Genomic DNA, 17,221 nt, shown 5'->3' with positions numbered 1-17,221 from the left:
TGTATGGATTTGATATTTGAAAAAAAAAAACAATATACTTTAATTATTAGCACCTATGTAGACCAGTCCATATAGTGTAAAATTAAGTTGAATGCAATAGATATTATGCTTTTTTATAACCAATTTGGAGATGTAAAAAGTGCAGGGGGAAGGGCAAAAAAAAAAGTGGGTAAAACATAGAGGTTCTTTGGTTTTTCTTTGATTTTTTATTTTTAATTTTTTGGTAATTTCATAAACTTCATTCATTAAAAAAGGTTGTTGATACCTATATATATATAATGGATTTCATAATCATAACAAACCAGTGTCATGTAAAATATTTGATAAGATACTTTCTCTAACAACAACGAAAACTAATTTAATATTATTAGTATCAGTTGCTTGAGTAATATAAGGATAAATTGGTAAACCCGATCTATTAACTCTTGTAAATTTCCATAATATATATTTAGCAGCTTTATTTGCATCATTACCACCACTATAATCTGGGAAATAATTTTCTAATGGAGAATAAGGTAATTTTTCCATAAATACATCAATTTTATTTAAAAATAAAACAATTGAACATCTTGAGAACCAACGAGAATTAACAACTGAATCAAAAAGTGTTAAACTTTCTTCTAATCTATTTTGAGATTTTTCTTCTAATAAAGTTTGATCATATTCAGATAAAGCAACACAAAAAATTATTGATGTAACATTATCAAAACAATAAATCCATTTTTTACGTTCAGATCTTTGACCACCAACATCATAGATATGAATTTTTAAACCATTCAATTCAAATTTTAAATCAAATATACCTGATGTTTTTTTTCTTGTTCTTAAAACATCAGTTATAGTTGGTAAATAATCTTCTTGAGATATACGATCTAAATTTTCAAAAAAATATTTTGCACTATCCATAAGATAAAAATCTTGACGATGATTTTTAATTAATAATGAAGTTGATTCATTATTCCATAATGCTGTAATTTTAATAGCTAAATTTTTATCAAATGATTTATTTGGATCAATTGGAGTATTTGAATTTAAAATTATATCAAAATCAGATTCATTAATTAAATCATCATCAATTAATTTATAATCAAATTTTTTATAAGCTTCAATTAAATCTTTTGCAGATAATAAAATATTACCAAATATAAATGGTTTAAATTCAAATAATTCTTGTTGAGTAAATCCATTTGAATGTAAAATTTTTAATTGTTGTAAAATTGTTGATTTACCAGATTCACCAGAACCTAAAAGTAAAACTTTTGTATATTCATGAGTATCTTTTGGATTCCCAGAATTTACAGCAGTTGAAGTACCATTTGAAGATTCTGAAGGGACTATTGATTGTTTTCTTTGATTATCTTGAGAAATTAATTGTGATTGATTTTGATTTGTTGTATTTTGTCCTTGTTGTTGTTGTACTTGTTGTTGATTATTTGATTGATTTTGATCTTTTTCATTTAATGATGATGATGAATTATCTAATTTTGAAGTTCTTTTAACTTTATCTTGATTTGATGGTGAACCATCTTCTTTTGATACGCAAGACCCCATAATGAGAAAATGGAAAAATGGTATTTAAAATGGTGTTGAAATGAGATTAAAAAATAGGAAATGGAAATTTGAATTGATGATAATGGGACTAGTATTAATTTGACCTTATTTCTTGTGATAATATATTATAATTTGTTGATAATTTGCTTTGAATTTATAGCCAGTAAGAATTGATGTATACAAAATTCCTACCTTAAAAAAAATGTACCAGTAGCAGCAACTAGCGCGCAACTCAAACACTTAATTATACTGAATAACCGCTAATAATCTGAAGCAAAAGCAGTTGTTTAAATAGCAGGAAATGAATAAAATTTGGATGATGAGAAATGAATAACTTTTTTTTGAATTCTAAATTTCCAATGAGTTTCTGGTTCGTAAATTTGTTGAATTTAAGTAGTTTTGATTATATGGCATTTCAATGGATTTTGAATTTTGAATTTTGAATTTCATTGAAAATTTGAATAAAATTCGCGCTTTTTTAAATTTACACTTGGCTGCTTCGGGAATTGGCTAATTTAGGCAGAGTGGGCTGCCAGGAGGGAGCCCGGAGCGCTAGAAGGACAGTGAAGATTAGGCAGAGAGGGTCCGTTCAGTGTCCGTTTGCTTACTGGTCACTAATCAATGATCACAAGTTAACAACTAACTGGTGGCAAATACTATTGTGTATAAACGATTTGTAATAGCTGATTGTCATTTGTTACCAAGCCTCAAACCTCGAGAACGTCAAAAGTCAAAGAACTGTCCAGTCAAATTAAGATCATGTCATTCCCGGCAACAAAGGTTAAATGAAAGCTTATCAATTGTTACGGAGTACGGATTTGTACTAATTTGAACAATTAGCCACTGGGAATTGAACACAATTAACATGGATTATACAGACTAGATACGTCATTAGAACTATATAAACATATTCACTAAACTCTAGATCATTAGCTGATGTTGTTGATTACTATTGAATAGTTTGGCACAATTTACGGACCAGTACTTTGAATTATAGATCGTGATGTCGTTCGTGGCGGATGGCGGCTAACATTGTAATAATGATTCAATATTATCAATATTACACTTAGGCAGGAAGTGGTGGAAGGTGTAAGTCAAAGGATCAGAAGATACATGATCATAATGACCAAACAAGCTCGAAACAGCTGAATGATTGATTCAATAGAATTCAATATACGTACGTGCTATATGATCAAATATGATTGAGATTTAACTACGTCAAACAAAATTATATAATGTCGATATACTACAAATATTGATGCTATTATTTAAATATTATTGAAAATGATTTCAGTATAGACAGACTTGAACTTTAAATTCATTCAAAATCATATCTATCTGAATACAATCATATATTAACTATATTTTGATTATTTGTTAACATTAAACATATGCTTCAACAGCTCATGATCATAGTAATATAAAACATTACCAGAGCCGTTGAAATGATATATTATCAACAATCTAATATTGATCAAACTGCAGCTGGTGTTTGAATTTTATTTTAATTAAGAATTTTATTTTATTAATTAATTGTATGCATATTGAATTAAAGATCAGAAATATAATTGTAGTCTAGTGTATTAAAATTGTAGTAGAATGTATAATATAGCTAGTTTGGCTAATTCAGCGGCACTAGCTGTATTTATATTAAAAATTATAATGGATACTGCAAATTGTCTTTGTGGTTGTGTTCGCTTGTACTCCACGACAACAAAAATACTTTGACACAGCGGCTAACTATAATTGTATCTGCTTATAATGATAAATATCACAATCATTATATTGGTCGACGTGCTAGCTACAATCTTTTTATATTATGTACTGTAATTACTCTTCTATTTATATTTTATACAAGTTATGATTTATAATATCAAATTAAATGGTGTCTATTTTTTTAAACTTGTTTACCACCAATAAATTCACTCCAACGACGAACTTCATCTGGAATAATAACTTCACCATCTTTTTGGTTTAATTTAGTACCAACTTTTTCAACTAATGCATTAGCAAATAATAATGAAGTTTGTGGTTCATTAAATAATGGAATACCAAAATCAATTGCATTACGTCTCATAACATAATCTTGATCTAATAAATCTTCAGCTCTAGCTTTAGCTAAATTGAAAACACCTTTAATATCATATTTTTGGAAAACTTCACGTAATGCTCTCTTATCAGTTTTTGGAAATTCAATAACATCAACTTGTGTACCTTCTGGTAAATAAGTTTTCAAATATTCAGCAACTTCTGGTGATGCTGTATAATATTTATAACCTATTGATGAAATTTTTGATGCAACTTGACCTAAATAATCTTTGTTTAAATCACCACCAAATAAGATACCACTTGGAGGTAATGGTAAATGGAAATTCATGGTTGATTGTAAAGCGGTCCAATAAGCTTCTGTAACATCTTTACCAAAACTTGCAATTTCACCAGTTGAACTCATTTCAACACCTAAGAATGGATCTGCACCAGCTAATCTTGTAAATGAAAATTGTGGAACTTTAGTAGCAACATAATCACGTTTAACATCCATTAAATTCTTTGGTTCAACTTCATTACCTAGAATTGCTTCAACTGCAACATTAATGAAATTTGTACCTAAAACTTTTGAAACAAATGGGAAAGATCTTGAAGCTCTAATATTACATTCAATAACTTTTAATTCTGGATAATCTGGATTGGTTTCAACATCAGCTTTAATAATTTGCATATTGAAAGGACCTGTAATATTCCATGCTTTACCAACTTTATCAGTAATTTCTTTAATTCTATCCATAACACCTTGTGATAAATTTTGTGGTGGTAAAACTAATGTAGCATCACCTGAATGAATACCTGCATTTTCAACATGTTCTGAAACAGCATGAACTAAAACTTTACCATTGGCTGCAACGGCATCAACATCAATTTCTTGTGCACCTTCAATAAATTTAGAAATAACAACTGGATGATCTGGTGAAACTTTTGATGCATTACCTAATTTATGTTCTAATTCATCTTCATTTCTAATAACTGACATAGCAGCACCTGATAAAACATATGATGGACGAACCAAAACTGGGAAACCAACATTATTAGCAAATTCTCTAGCAGCTTCAATTGATGATAATTCTTTCCATGCTGGTTGATCAACTCCAATAGAATCTAAGATTGAAGAAAATTTATGACGATCTTCTGCCTTATCAATATCTTGTGGATTTGTACCTAAAACTTTAGCACCATTATCTTGTAATGTTAATGCAATGTTTTGTGGTAATTGACCACCAACTGAAACAACAACACCTTTAGAATTTTCTAATTCATAAATATCCATAACTCTTTCAAAACTTAATTCTTCAAAATATAATCTATCAACTTCATCAAAATCAGTTGAAACAGTTTCTGGGTTATAATTAATCATAATTGTCTTTTTACCTGAATCTCTTAAAGCTCTTGCTGTAGCAACGGCACACCAATCAAATTCAACTGATGAACCAATACGATAAACACCTGAACCTAAAACCATAGTACCAAATTCATCAAATTCAACATCATTTGATGATGCATTATATGTTGTATATAAATAATTTGTACTTGCTGGGAATTCTGCAGCTAATGTATCAATTTTTTTAACAAATGGAATAATATCAAAGTTTTTTCTTCTAGCTCTAACTTCTAATTCAGTTGAACCAACAGCTAAGGCAATTTGTTTATCTGAAAAACCTAATTTTTTAGCTCTTGAAATAACATCTCTATTTAAACCAAATAATGAACCAATTTTTTCCAATTCTTTTTGCATTTCAACAATATTACCTAATTTATACAAGAACCATTTATCAATTTTAGTTAATTCATGAACTCTTTCAATTGTATAATTTTCATGTAATAAAGCTTGACCAACAGCTAACCAACGACGATCAGTTGGTTCTGCAAGAGCTTCATCCAAGTTTTCAAATTCACCACCTTGGAAACCAACAAATGATGGATCAATTTGACGAATGGCCTTTTGGAATGATTCTTCAAAATTACGACCAATAGCCATAACTTCACCAACAGATTTCATTGATGAACCAATATCTCTTTTAACATGTTGGAATTTTGATAAATCCCATCTTGGAATCTTAGTAACCATATAATCTAATGATGGTTCGAAATTTGCAGATGTAGTTTTAGTAACAGGATTTGGTAATTCAGGTAAAGTATGACCAAGAGCAATTTTGGCAGCAGTATAAGCTAATGGATAACCAGTAGCTTTTGAAGCTAAAGCTGAAGATCTTGATAAACGAGCGTTAACTTCAATGACACGGTAATCTAATCCATCTGGTTGTAAGGCATATTGAACATTACATTCACCAACAACACCTAAATGTCTAATGATTTTAATAGCAGCTGATCTTAACATATGATATTCTTCATCTGATAAAGTTTGAGATGGAGCAACAACGATAGAATCACCAGTATGAATACCTAAAGGATCAAAATTTTCCATATTACAAACTGTAATACAATTACCAACACGATCTCTAACAACTTCATATTCAACTTCTTTCCAGCCTTTTAATGATTTTTCAACCAAGATTTGTGGTGATAAAGATAAAGATTGAGCTGCTAAATTTCTTAATTCTTCTTCATCTTTAGCAAAACCTGAACCTAAACCACCTAAGGCATAAGCTGATCTGACAATGATTGGATAACCAACAGATTCAGCGGCTTTTAAAGCATCATCGACATTTTCAACAGCAATTGATTCAGCAATTGGGATATCAATTTCTTTCAAAGCTTGAGCAAATAATTCTCTATCTTCTGAAGTTTCTAAGGTTTTAATTGGGGTACCCAAGACTTTAACGTTGTATCTATCAAAGACACCCATTTTATCTAATTGAACACCAACGTTTAAACCGGTTTGACCACCAAAAGTTAACAAGATACCATCTGGTTTTTCTCTTTCAATGATATAAGTAATATATTCAGCAGTAACTGGTAAGTAATAGATTTCATCAGCTAAAGCATGAGAGGTTTGATTTGTAGCAATATTTGGATTAATTAAAATTGTCTTTTTATTGGCTTCTTTAAGAGCTTTAATAGCTTGAGAACCTGAATAATCGAATTCACCAGCTTGACCAATTGATAAACCACCTGAACCAATAACCAAAACTTTTGAAACATCAACCAATTGATGGGCATTTTCATCATTGAACCCAGATAAAATACCAGAACCGGAATAAGCAGCTGGTTGTGAAGCATTAGTAGCAGCTGCTGCTGTAGTTGTTGATAAGGTACGAGATGATTGGAACTTTCTCATTCTTAATCTAGCACCACCAACCATGGCGGCTTTTGAGCTTCTAGAGAGAGCTCTCTTTGTGACATTCAATGTCGCTGGTCTTAATAGAATCTTTTGCATTTTTGTCAATTCAAAAAGTCCTTCTTTATTAATCTAATCAACAGATATTACAAGTCTTTATCAATCAACAATTAAATCCAATGAGTCTGTTATTTAAAGTAACCAATGGATAGCAATACTCTATATTTAGATAGTATCACAGCTGTATTTTGTAATTGTATGAAGAAGCAACCTGGACTTTGCGTAGCGCTTGAATTGAAAACTTTGAAAGATGAAAGTTGATGGAAGTTTGAAGTCTCTTATTAGATTTCAATCTCAGATATCAAAGAGTCAGACTCCCAGCCAAATCGGTGAAAAAAAAAAAATTCTGCAAACCTCCCGGTTGAGGCAGCACGTTAGATAGGTTCCTGCCAAATGAGTCAGTTTGCAGATGAGCTATCAAGAAGTTTTAAAGAGGCCGTTTAGGCTGGTGAAAGGGCCCCTGCTGAAGGTTCACATAGGGCATTGGGTGTGTTAGATAATAGTGATTGCTACATTGTTCACTTAGAATACACCTGAATAGTTCTAGCTCTATTTTTTCATTAGTTTCACGGAAACCCATGATGATAATTCATTTTTCAAATGATAATTTTGGCGAGTAGATGCAGCTGATTACCTCACGATCTGTATGGGATTGTGTAACTTCAACAAAATTATATATGGAAAGGCTTTATTTAAAATATATACATGTAGATTGGATAATAATGATTCATATATTTGAGAAAATTGAACCCAACGGCCAACGGCTTCAATATTGCTTCAAATGAAAGAGATCTGAATCCTGATGGCCAACGGCCGACGGTTTTAATATTGAGAACATGAAGCTAGGTTTCATATCACACGAGATCAATTGATGGGCTACAAATACAATTATAATAAATTACTAAAAAATTCAATTACCTATTTAATATAACTTCCCTATAATGTTTGAGAAATACAATCATAACAAATCATCATCAGCTTCCACGATAGAATTCTTAATCTTTAGTAAAATTTTAGTTTTCCAATTATCTAATTTACTAAATTGATCATATTCATATAATGTATTTGATAATTTTTCAGGATCCCCTTCATTAACAGAATCTAAAACATCTTTTGTTAAATTATATTCTCTTGTTGTTTGGAAACTTGAATCTATATTCAAAGCTTCTTGAATATATTTATTGGCTGCAACACTATCATCAGCTGCTAAATATGAAAAAACAATCTTGACGAAATAATCTTTAAGACTCCATCTTGATAAATTATTATTTGCTGCATTTTTAACAATTTTTTTATATATTTCAGTAGCTGGAATGTAATTACCTGATAAAGCATTCAAATCAGCAGCTTTTAAAAATGCTTTGTTAGCTAAAGCTTGTGCTGAATCACTTTCAAACCAGTCACCAGCGTCTTGATAACTGCTTAATGCTTTTTCAATATCAAATAATTCTTCTTCATATATTTGAGCTAAATCCATTTTATAATTAGCCGCACGACGAAATTGACCTCTTAATGTGAAATGTTCAATTGATTTCTCTAGTACTTTAGCTGCACTAGCAGGATCTTCAACTTTATATGATTTGAAAGCATCAACTAATACTTGAGCACCTTCATCTTGATTACCAGCTTTGTAAAGAGCATCAGCGGCTTTCTCAAATGATTCACCAGCTTTTTTACCTTGCTTTCTTAAACGATAAATATTAGCAGCTTGAACGTATAAGTCACTGGCTTCTTCTAGCTTTTCTGTTGCACTACCTCCCAAAATACTACCAAAAAAACCTGGTTTTGAAGCAGCTTTCTTATCAGCCTAGGTATTAAAAGATTAGCCACAATTCAAATAGACACATAGACCCTTTTAGATCTCAATTTTCAAACATTCAAATCACACTTACTTGTTGAATCAATGTTTCTGGATCAGACATCTTCACTTATTCTTTATATTTCAATAACAAATACAACGATTCAATTCTATCAGTTTATGAAATTCTTTTTTAAAAGTTGAAAGTGTCAAAATATCCAATATTGCCAGCTTCTCTATGTACTTTTAATCGCGAAATTTAAAATCCCAAAGGCGTTACCCGCAGGCCTGCCTTCAGGAAGAACGCGTAATAACCAAAACATAAACAAACAGGAAACGATGGCAGAACATCTTTTAGCCTACATTTCTGTGATCAGGAGATATAACGGGCAAACATGAGTAATACGGAGAATAAGGATCATATAAGACATCAAAGATTGGTACAGGTTGTCAATAAGGCTCTTGAAGAGTCCATGAAAACAATATCTGATGAAAATCTACAGTCATGTTATCCATTATTATCAAGTACAAAACAAGGTAAAGAAACTATAAGTGTGGTTAAAGAACAATTGAAAGAATCATGGTTTCAAAACTCACAAAAGGAATTTGATGCTATATATAAGGAAAGAGATATAGAGGCTAAATTGAATGAATTAGATGATCTTATAATAGAGGCACAAGACCTCCAAAAGAATTCTGAAGCTAAACAAATACCGTGAGTAATAGATGACATTGGGACTATAAAAGAACAATATACTAACATTAAGACTTTAGCATTGATCAACTCACCCCTGCTAATGTGATTCATAGTCATTTGGTGCCTATTAAAGAAGCCAATCTAAATAATTTACAGAAACAATTAGAAGAATTGAAGAATAGTAATAAATCATTATTAGATGAATTACATGGATTATCAGATGAGGCTAAGGAAATACAAAACGAAGTTACAGAAAAAGTGGATGGTTTGAATAAATTTGATGAACTAACGAAAGAATCAGATATACAGGCCAAATTACAGACTCTAATAGAAACGGTATCTACAAAGGAAAAAGAACAAATAACATTAGTTTTTTTTATTTAATTAAATCAAGTGTTGAAAGTATTATACAATGTGTTTTTAATATTTTTTTTTTTTTTTTTGAAATCCAATAAAGGTATTTTCTTTATATAACTGAAATGTAGTAAGAACACAAAAATATCAGCAAACGTTAAAATGAATCATAAAGTAAATAATACAAAAAATTAGTGGACCAAACAAAACCAGGCAATTCCTTCAAGCATTATCAAGTAAGAAATTAGTTGCGGCTTCTAAATTCCATTTTTCTTTGGTTAAAGCATTTAATGCTTCATCTTTAGAAAATCCCATACCGGTTAATTCTTGAACAGCTAAAGATTTTGGTGTAGTTGCAATGCGTCCTTTGGCAGGTGATGATGAAGAACCAGCTTGGCCTGGGTGTCTTGGTTCAGGTTGAGCCATTTTTTCTAACGGTTGAGATGTATTAGCTTGAGCACCATAAGCATTCTTAGCATATGGATGAACAGAATCTGAAAATCCTTCATTTGGTTGAGCAGATTGTTGTTGAGATCCTGTACCTTGTTGTGGAGCATTACCAAAACCTGCAAAGATTTGTTCCCATTCACCATTGTTTTGTTGATCGGAGCCACCTTGTGGTTGATTAGAGAAACTTTCTGCACCATAAAAGTTTGAACCTTCTAATTCTTCATTGAAGTCATTTGTATTGTTGAATTCGTCTTCATCAAAATCACCTTCTTTAGCAGCTTCTAAACCTTCAAAATCATCTTGGAATAAATCATCTTTTGGTTTTGATTGAGATTCTGATGAGCCGAATGGTGATTCAAAATCAAAATTCTTATCACCTTGTGAAAGAGTGGGTTCTTGATTTTGTTGACCACTTGAAAATCCTGGGAATCCAGAAATTGTAGCAGCTGCAATACCAGTAGCTGCACCAACACCAGCACCTAAAACAGCACCAGCACCACCTTTATTTTTAGCTTTTTGTCCTTGTTCTGGTAAATTTTCAGAAGTTTCATGGAATTCTTCATCATCACTTTCACTTTCATTTATGTCAAGTTCCTTGATTGGAGGGAATTCTTCATCAGCAGCAGATGATGATCTGATAGGGTCATTTGATTGAACACTATCAGCTGATTGAGTGAAACTTTGAGCCCCAACATCACTTGAACCACCAGCAGAAGAAGCAGCAGCAGTAGTAGCAGCAGCAATCGCAGCTTCATTTCCTGATTGTGTAGTTGGATCAATTGAAGCTAATGATGGATTAGCAACTGATGGACGTGGCTCGGGAATTTTTGCCTCTGCAGCAGTTTGAGAAGCTTCTAAGCTCTTGTCATTATCACCAAATGGTGTTTCATTAGTTGGTGTTTCAACTGGAACGTTCCAACCACCTGGAATAGAAGATTCAACATCATCAGCGCTCTTTCGTTGAACATTGCCAGCACCTCCTCTTAAAGTCAAGTCACTTTCAGATTTAACATTTTCAACCACTTCAAATGATCCAGCATCTGGAGATCCAGTTGGTTCCAAACCTTCAACTCCAATTTCAGTAGCATCAGAACGTCTTTCACCGATATTATAATCTTTTGCTAAAACATCAGAAGCTAAAGCTGGGCTTTCAACAACACTATCAATAGTTGGATTTTCTTCAATATCATCACCACGAACAGATTGTGGGGCATTATTTTGAATAGATGATGTTGTAGATTCTGGTCTATCAATTGGTAAGTTGAATTGATTAACATCACGAGTTGGTTCATATTGGTAATCATCAGAATTCACAGAAGTGGTTTGTTCGGTAGTTGCAGCAATTGGTGAGTCAAATTCAGCATTATCTTTTTCACTTGTAGTTGTATTAGTAGCTGCAACTGCGGTACCGCCAATAGCACCTGCAACAGCACCAACTGCGGCACCAATTAAACCTTTTGAGCTTGAAGAAGTGGTTGATTGTTCAGCTGGAACAGATTCTTTGGAGCCTGAAGTATTAAGATCTCTTGAGCTTGATGTATTGTAATCATCACCACCAAATACACCACTAGTGGCTGTAGCAGCACCAGTAGCTGTAGCTGTTGATTGAGCATATCCAGTTGATGCATCTTCTAATTGTCTGCTGGAGAAAGATTGAACTCTTTGAGCATATTCAACTTGTTGTTGTTGTAATTGATGTTCAGCTTCATCAAGTTGTCTTTTTCTTTCTTGTAAATTGGCAAATAATTGTTGAATATGATTTTCATGTTGTGAGATTTGATGTTCTCTTTCTTGTTGTTCTTGCAATCTTGATTGTAATTCTTCATCTTTGGCTCTAAATTCTGATTCATTTTGTTCATGTAATTGCTTTCTTTGAGCTAAATCTTTTTCATTACTTTCATGTTGTGCTTTCAAGTTTTCTAATTCACGTTGCTTATTGCTGAAAGTTTCATGATGTGTATCAATTTCTTTAACAGATGCTAATAAAGCAGTGATTTCTTCCTTCAACCCTTTGGAAGATAATTCAGTTGTTGACAGTTGCTTAGAATTGATAGCAGTTAAACCTTTACTTTGTCTAACATCTGATTGGACTTTTTCCAATTGTTTTTGTGCTTCTATATGTTCAGCATTTAAAGTACCTAAACGTTCTTTTAATGATGCATTTTCCTTTTGAGATTCCTCTAACTCAGATTGTAAACCTTGTAATTGAGTTTGGACAGAATTATACTGAGCTTCAGCAACAGAAGCTTCTTTTCTCAATTGCTCAGTTTCTTCTTTGGATGATTTTAACAAAGTTTGAACATGTTCTGTTTGTTGAACTTCTTGATCATAAGCAGCTCTCAATTTAGTTAATTTAGCTTCAATATCTTTTTTCAAATTGGTAATTTTAGCTAATTCCTGTTCAGCTCTACCACGCTTATCATGTAATTGGGAAGTTTGATTTGCTAATGAACCAATTTGATTTGATAAATTGGCCATATCTGAGGTAGCTTGTGAGAGTTGACCGGAAATTTCAGGATTTGAATCAGCTAATAAATCATTATTACCTGGTTGTTGTTGATATTGTAAACCTCTGGTGTTGTTATTGTTGTAGGAACCAGTTGGTTGTTGTGAGAAGCTTTGACTTGATTGGAATGATGGAGTTCTATCTGCTTGAGGTTTAGATGATGAGCCACTGACGGCTCCAACGGCAGCTCCAATAGTAGCACCAGCAGCTGCTGCGATACCACCAACAGCAGCGGTAGCACCAGAAGGGAATCTACTTTCAGATGGGGATTCAAATTCTGATGATTTGACTTGAGGAGCTGGTGCACTAACATTTTGTGGTTGAGATGGAGCAGATGAAGAAGATGATGAAAAATCTCTTGTACCTTCCTTTGGAGCTTCAGTTTTTTGCTTTTCAAATAAATCTTGGCCAAATGAAGAAGAAGGAACAAATGGTTTTGGGGCATTTGATCCAGAGCCACTAGGAGTATATTGAACAGTTGAGCTTGACGCAGTTCTATTTTGTTCCTTTTCAGGTAATTTAGCTTCTGGTAATGATGGACTTGGTGTTGTGAATGCATCATTCAAATCAACTAAATCTGTTAATGAAGATTTTGGTTTGGTATCTCTTGATGGAATTTGTGGAATAGCTGCAGATTTTGCATTATATCCAGTATCTGAGGATGACAAAGGTACTGATTGAGTTGAACCATACCCAGTTGTAGTTGGTGCTTGTTGTTGATAAGGTTGAGAGCCGGTAACGTTTGTATTAATTCCACCAGCTTGAGTATCCAATAAGGAATCTGGGATAACATTTGGTAACTCAACACCTGCAACCTTCTTTTGAACTAAGAACATAGCAATAGCGAATTCAGTTTTTGTAAATTCACCAGTATTATGTATATCAGATAAATCCCAAATATTTGCTAAAACATCTTGTGGTAATTTAGAAGTCATTAAAAATGGGGCAACTTCATTTGGACCTAAGACACCTTTGGAATCTTTATCTAAACCTTCGAAAAGAGCATCAAATTGTTGCCTCTTTTGTGGAGCAATGACCCAGTCATTTGAAGCATTAGTAAAACTTGATGGAACACGGGAAACTGATGGGGGTCTTTGTGGTTGGGCACCAGCACCAACATAAGGGCCAGTTGCTGAGCCAAAGCTTCCACCTGTGGTGATTGGTGATTGGAATCCTTTCAATTGATCCCAAATATTTTGTGGAATTTTTGGTGGTAAAGTACGAATAGTATTATTGATGGTACCTTGAATCAAAAACATAGCAACAATAAATTCATCTCTATCCAATTTACCTCTGTTGTTTTTATCTGAAAGAGCCCAAATTTCACTCAAAACTGTAGTTGGTAATCTAGCTTTTAAAAAGATATTTCTTGCTTCTTCACCCGAAATGATACCTGATGGTGCACTCTTGTGAAACAATTGACCAAACTTTGAGATATCGTGGTTAGTCAATGGTGGTAACGAAGTATATTGTGGAGCAATAGGCTGTGATTGAGGTGAAGAAATGCTTCCAGTAGAAGTGTGCGCTAAAGTTGGAGCAGTTGTTGGACCTGGAATCCCTTGAATTCTAGCAATTGGACCCGAATAATCAATTAAAGATTTATCTGGTTTGGCACCATTTTGTACATGACCTATCAACCTTAAAGCAACTGCAAAAGCTTGTTCACTCAAGAACCCAAGATTAGTTGGATCTGCTAATTGCCATATCTCACCAAGAACCGCTGGAGGCAAACCCGATTTCTCAAATGTAGATCTAGCACCATCACCAGTGACGATACCCAAGCTTTCAGGATCTAATGATTTGAAGATTTGTCCATAAAATTGAGTTTCATTCTCACTCAGAGGTTGACGTAAGCTATGTACTGGATTTGACATTTCTTTATCAATTCAATTGAATCTAATAACCTTTAAAATTTGAATTTGAATTCCTGTCAATGAACAGCAGGGAATGATCAAAAAATGTAAGCAAAAATATTCAGAAATAGAGATAACGAATTGAATGAAAACAAAGTTGTGAATGATTCTCTCCAATTTGGTTAGTCTTAAAGTTATGAATTGAATAGGTTATAACTCAACGATGTTTATGTCAAAAAGTGATGAATTCCCGCCAATTCCATTACATTTGCTCTAAACTTCACAATTTCAAAAGGGGCTCGCAGATTGCCAACTGGAGTCGGAATTGAAGCTGGACTGTTGATCGAAACCGGAATTCGGAATATGGAATCTCAAATGTGTTGGTTTTTGAAAGGTTAACAGGGAAACCACCATTTTGCATACGAAGGAATGTTCTGAACAGACAGATAATTGGTGTCAAAAAGCTCTTATTATTGTGGATTTCAACTGCCAAATATTACAGAATATCATAGTATTGATTGTTAAGCTTTAAAGCATCCTCATATGTCAAATTTTCATATCATATAACAATAAGTTGTTTACACGTTATCAATAACAGAATGAGATTAAGAAAATCAGTATTGGCAGGTTTAGCAGTTGCCCTAATCATAGCGGCATATCTAGGATTTGCTGATATTAGCTTGGAACATGATAAATTGGTACATTTCTTTGTGTTCTTTGGACTTACGTTAATGTTTTATTGGTTATTTGAGACTTCTAGTACAAGAGCTATAAGGAATCTTACATTTATTATATGTACATTAGCTGGTGGTATTGGCTCGGAATTCATTCAAGGCCTATTACCATATCGTACATTTGATCCAAAGGATATAATATGTAATGTTTTGGGCTCATCGTTAGCATTAATTTTCTCAGTTATTTATCATAAAAGAATTGTGGAACAAAGAAGACAACAGCGTTATGAACAGTTGAGAAGTTCAATTCCATTAGATGTTGAAGATGTTGATTTTGATATGGATGTTGAGAGCGGTGCTCAAAGTGATCGCTCAAATGATTTAAGCAAATTTTCAAGTAGAGAAGATGTTACAGATATAACGTTGAAAAATATAAAACCAGAACCGGTTGATGATTTAAGTGTGGAATAGAAAGAAATGAGAGAAGAAGGAGAATTTCATTAAGGGGAATGGAAATAGAGGGATAGAAATGAGTGGCTCAAACCTAAGATGTGGTCATTATAAACTAATATAAACGAGAAATACGACGAGACTAAGCAGGACTATATTTAATTAATTGATAATATTCGCATAACATAAATTTTAAAGTAGTCCAATATAAGAACATAAATTCATAAAAAGCGTAGTCATATTTTACAGACTCTCTATAATTGTTGTATAAAACATTAAATATTATATATAAACTATGAAATTTTTATTGTCTAATTTATGATTTATCAAAGAATTGATCACCAGTAAAAAATCCTCTAAAGAAATATTTAGAACCAGTTTCTTTGATCAATTCTTCATCCTCTTTTGACAAATCAAAACTGAAAATATTTAAGGCGTCTCTAATTCTTTCTTCATTAGAACTTGTAGTTATTGGTAAGACACCTTGTTGATATACCCATCTTAATAAGATTTGAGCCTCAGTTTTACCATATTTTGTAGCTAATTCTTTAGTTACTGGAGCTAATGGACCATCTGTGGCTCTGAATAATGGAGTTAAAGGACCATAAGCTTCAATTAATATATCATTTTTTTGTGCAAACTCCACAATACCAGGTGATTGATTGAAAAGATATGGATGGAATTCAATTTGTAAAACTGATGGTTTATGTTTAGCAATTTTCAAGATTCTTTCAGTATTTTCAACATCAAAATTTGAAAGTCCAATGTTTTTAACTAAACCTTCTTCATAGGCTTTTTCAAGATCTTTCCAAGCTTGTTCGATTGTAACACCATGAGTATTTTCTAAGTCAAAGAATTGAGCATGAATTAAATATAAATCAATATAATCAACTTCTAATTCCTTGACAGCAGTTTGAATGGCTTCATATGGTGTTTTACTTGGTGCTTTGAATTTACCAAAACCTGGTGAATATTTATCAGTAATCCAAATATTTGATCTATCAATACCTGATTGTTTAATACCATGTGCAACTTCAATATGAGTGGTATAAATTTCTGCTGTATCAATATGATTAACACCAACTTTTAAAGCTTGAGAAATTGCAGAAGATAAATTCTCATCTAAAGTATGTCTGATATCTTCAGATCTACCTTTTTTAAGATGTTGCCATTTTGTACCAGTACCATACCCAACTAAAATGGTTCATGTCAATAATTTGATGTAATACTTGGTTGAATTACTAATACTTACTAGCTGGGATTTGGCCATTTGGCAATTTGAAAGTTGGAATATTAAAGTCACTTGCAGTCATTATTTAGGTTCAATTGAATATAAATTTAATTGTAGTTATAGTGTGAATGAGATCAGAAGTATTAAATATAAAGGGGAACGGGCTCTTTATATTATTTTGATCTTTAGCGACATTTCAGTTGAAGCACGGACTTATTACTACAATCGGTCATTTTAAAACGCCATATTTTATACCCACAATTTTTGGTGCCACTGTTAGATTTCAAAAAAGGTATTAAATGAATTG

The 17,221-nt window shown here is 32.5% G+C and overlaps 7 protein-coding genes across 7 annotated transcripts; 2 read left to right on the top strand and 5 right to left on the bottom strand.

Annotated features, from left to right (window-relative positions):
* Window positions 1-291: 291 nt before the first annotated feature.
* On the bottom strand, window positions 292-1,551 carry GPA2 (guanine nucleotide-binding protein subunit alpha; the record flags this gene model as incomplete). The annotated part of the gene is made up of 1 exon (XM_011277510.1): window positions 292-1,551. One exon carries the CDS (start codon window positions 1,549-1,551, stop codon window positions 292-294), a length of 1,260 nt encoding a protein of 419 aa, XP_011275812.1.
* A 1,897-nt stretch (window positions 1,552-3,448) lies between these two features.
* Window positions 3,449-6,940, bottom strand: CPA2 (carbamoyl-phosphate synthase (glutamine-hydrolyzing) CPA2; the record flags this gene model as incomplete). Its single annotated transcript, XM_011277509.1, has 1 exon — window positions 3,449-6,940. The coding sequence occupies one exon, from the start codon at window positions 6,938-6,940 to the stop codon at window positions 3,449-3,451; it is 3,492 nt and encodes a 1,163-aa protein (XP_011275811.1).
* Window positions 6,941-7,859: 919 nt separating this feature from the next.
* On the bottom strand, window positions 7,860-8,823 carry SEC17 (alpha-soluble NSF attachment protein SEC17; the record flags this gene model as incomplete). Its single annotated transcript, XM_011277508.1, has 2 exons — window positions 7,860-8,708; window positions 8,794-8,823. 2 exons carry the CDS (start codon window positions 8,821-8,823, stop codon window positions 7,860-7,862), a joined length of 879 nt encoding a protein of 292 aa, XP_011275810.1.
* Window positions 8,824-9,094: 271 nt separating this feature from the next.
* Window positions 9,095-9,418, top strand: NNF1 (MIND complex subunit NNF1; the record flags this gene model as incomplete). The annotated part of the gene is made up of 1 exon (XM_011277507.1): window positions 9,095-9,418. The coding sequence occupies one exon, from the start codon at window positions 9,095-9,097 to the stop codon at window positions 9,416-9,418; it is 324 nt and encodes a 107-aa protein (XP_011275809.1).
* A 554-nt stretch (window positions 9,419-9,972) lies between these two features.
* Window positions 9,973-14,580, bottom strand: EDE1 (Ede1p; the record flags this gene model as incomplete). Its single annotated transcript, XM_011277506.1, has 1 exon — window positions 9,973-14,580. The coding sequence occupies one exon, from the start codon at window positions 14,578-14,580 to the stop codon at window positions 9,973-9,975; it is 4,608 nt and encodes a 1,535-aa protein (XP_011275808.1).
* Window positions 14,581-15,158: 578 nt separating this feature from the next.
* On the top strand, window positions 15,159-15,704 carry BN7_1810 (uncharacterized protein; the record flags this gene model as incomplete). The annotated part of the gene is made up of 1 exon (XM_011277505.1): window positions 15,159-15,704. The coding sequence occupies one exon, from the start codon at window positions 15,159-15,161 to the stop codon at window positions 15,702-15,704; it is 546 nt and encodes a 181-aa protein (XP_011275807.1).
* A 295-nt stretch (window positions 15,705-15,999) lies between these two features.
* Window positions 16,000-16,996, bottom strand: BN7_1809 (aldo/keto reductase; the record flags this gene model as incomplete). The annotated part of the gene is made up of 2 exons (XM_011277504.1): window positions 16,000-16,835; window positions 16,936-16,996. 2 exons carry the CDS (start codon window positions 16,994-16,996, stop codon window positions 16,000-16,002), a joined length of 897 nt encoding a protein of 298 aa, XP_011275806.1.
* Window positions 16,997-17,221: the final 225 nt, after the last annotated feature.

The sequence above is a fragment of the Wickerhamomyces ciferrii genome, contig 00040, assembly GCF_000313485.1.
Source record: "Wickerhamomyces ciferrii WGS project CAIF00000000 data, strain NRRL Y-1031 F-60-10, contig 00040, whole genome shotgun sequence".
Taxonomy (NCBI): Eukaryota; Fungi; Ascomycota; class Saccharomycetes; order Phaffomycetales; family Wickerhamomycetaceae; genus Hansenula; species Hansenula ciferrii.
This window is presented reverse-complemented; position numbering and strand designations above follow the sequence as displayed.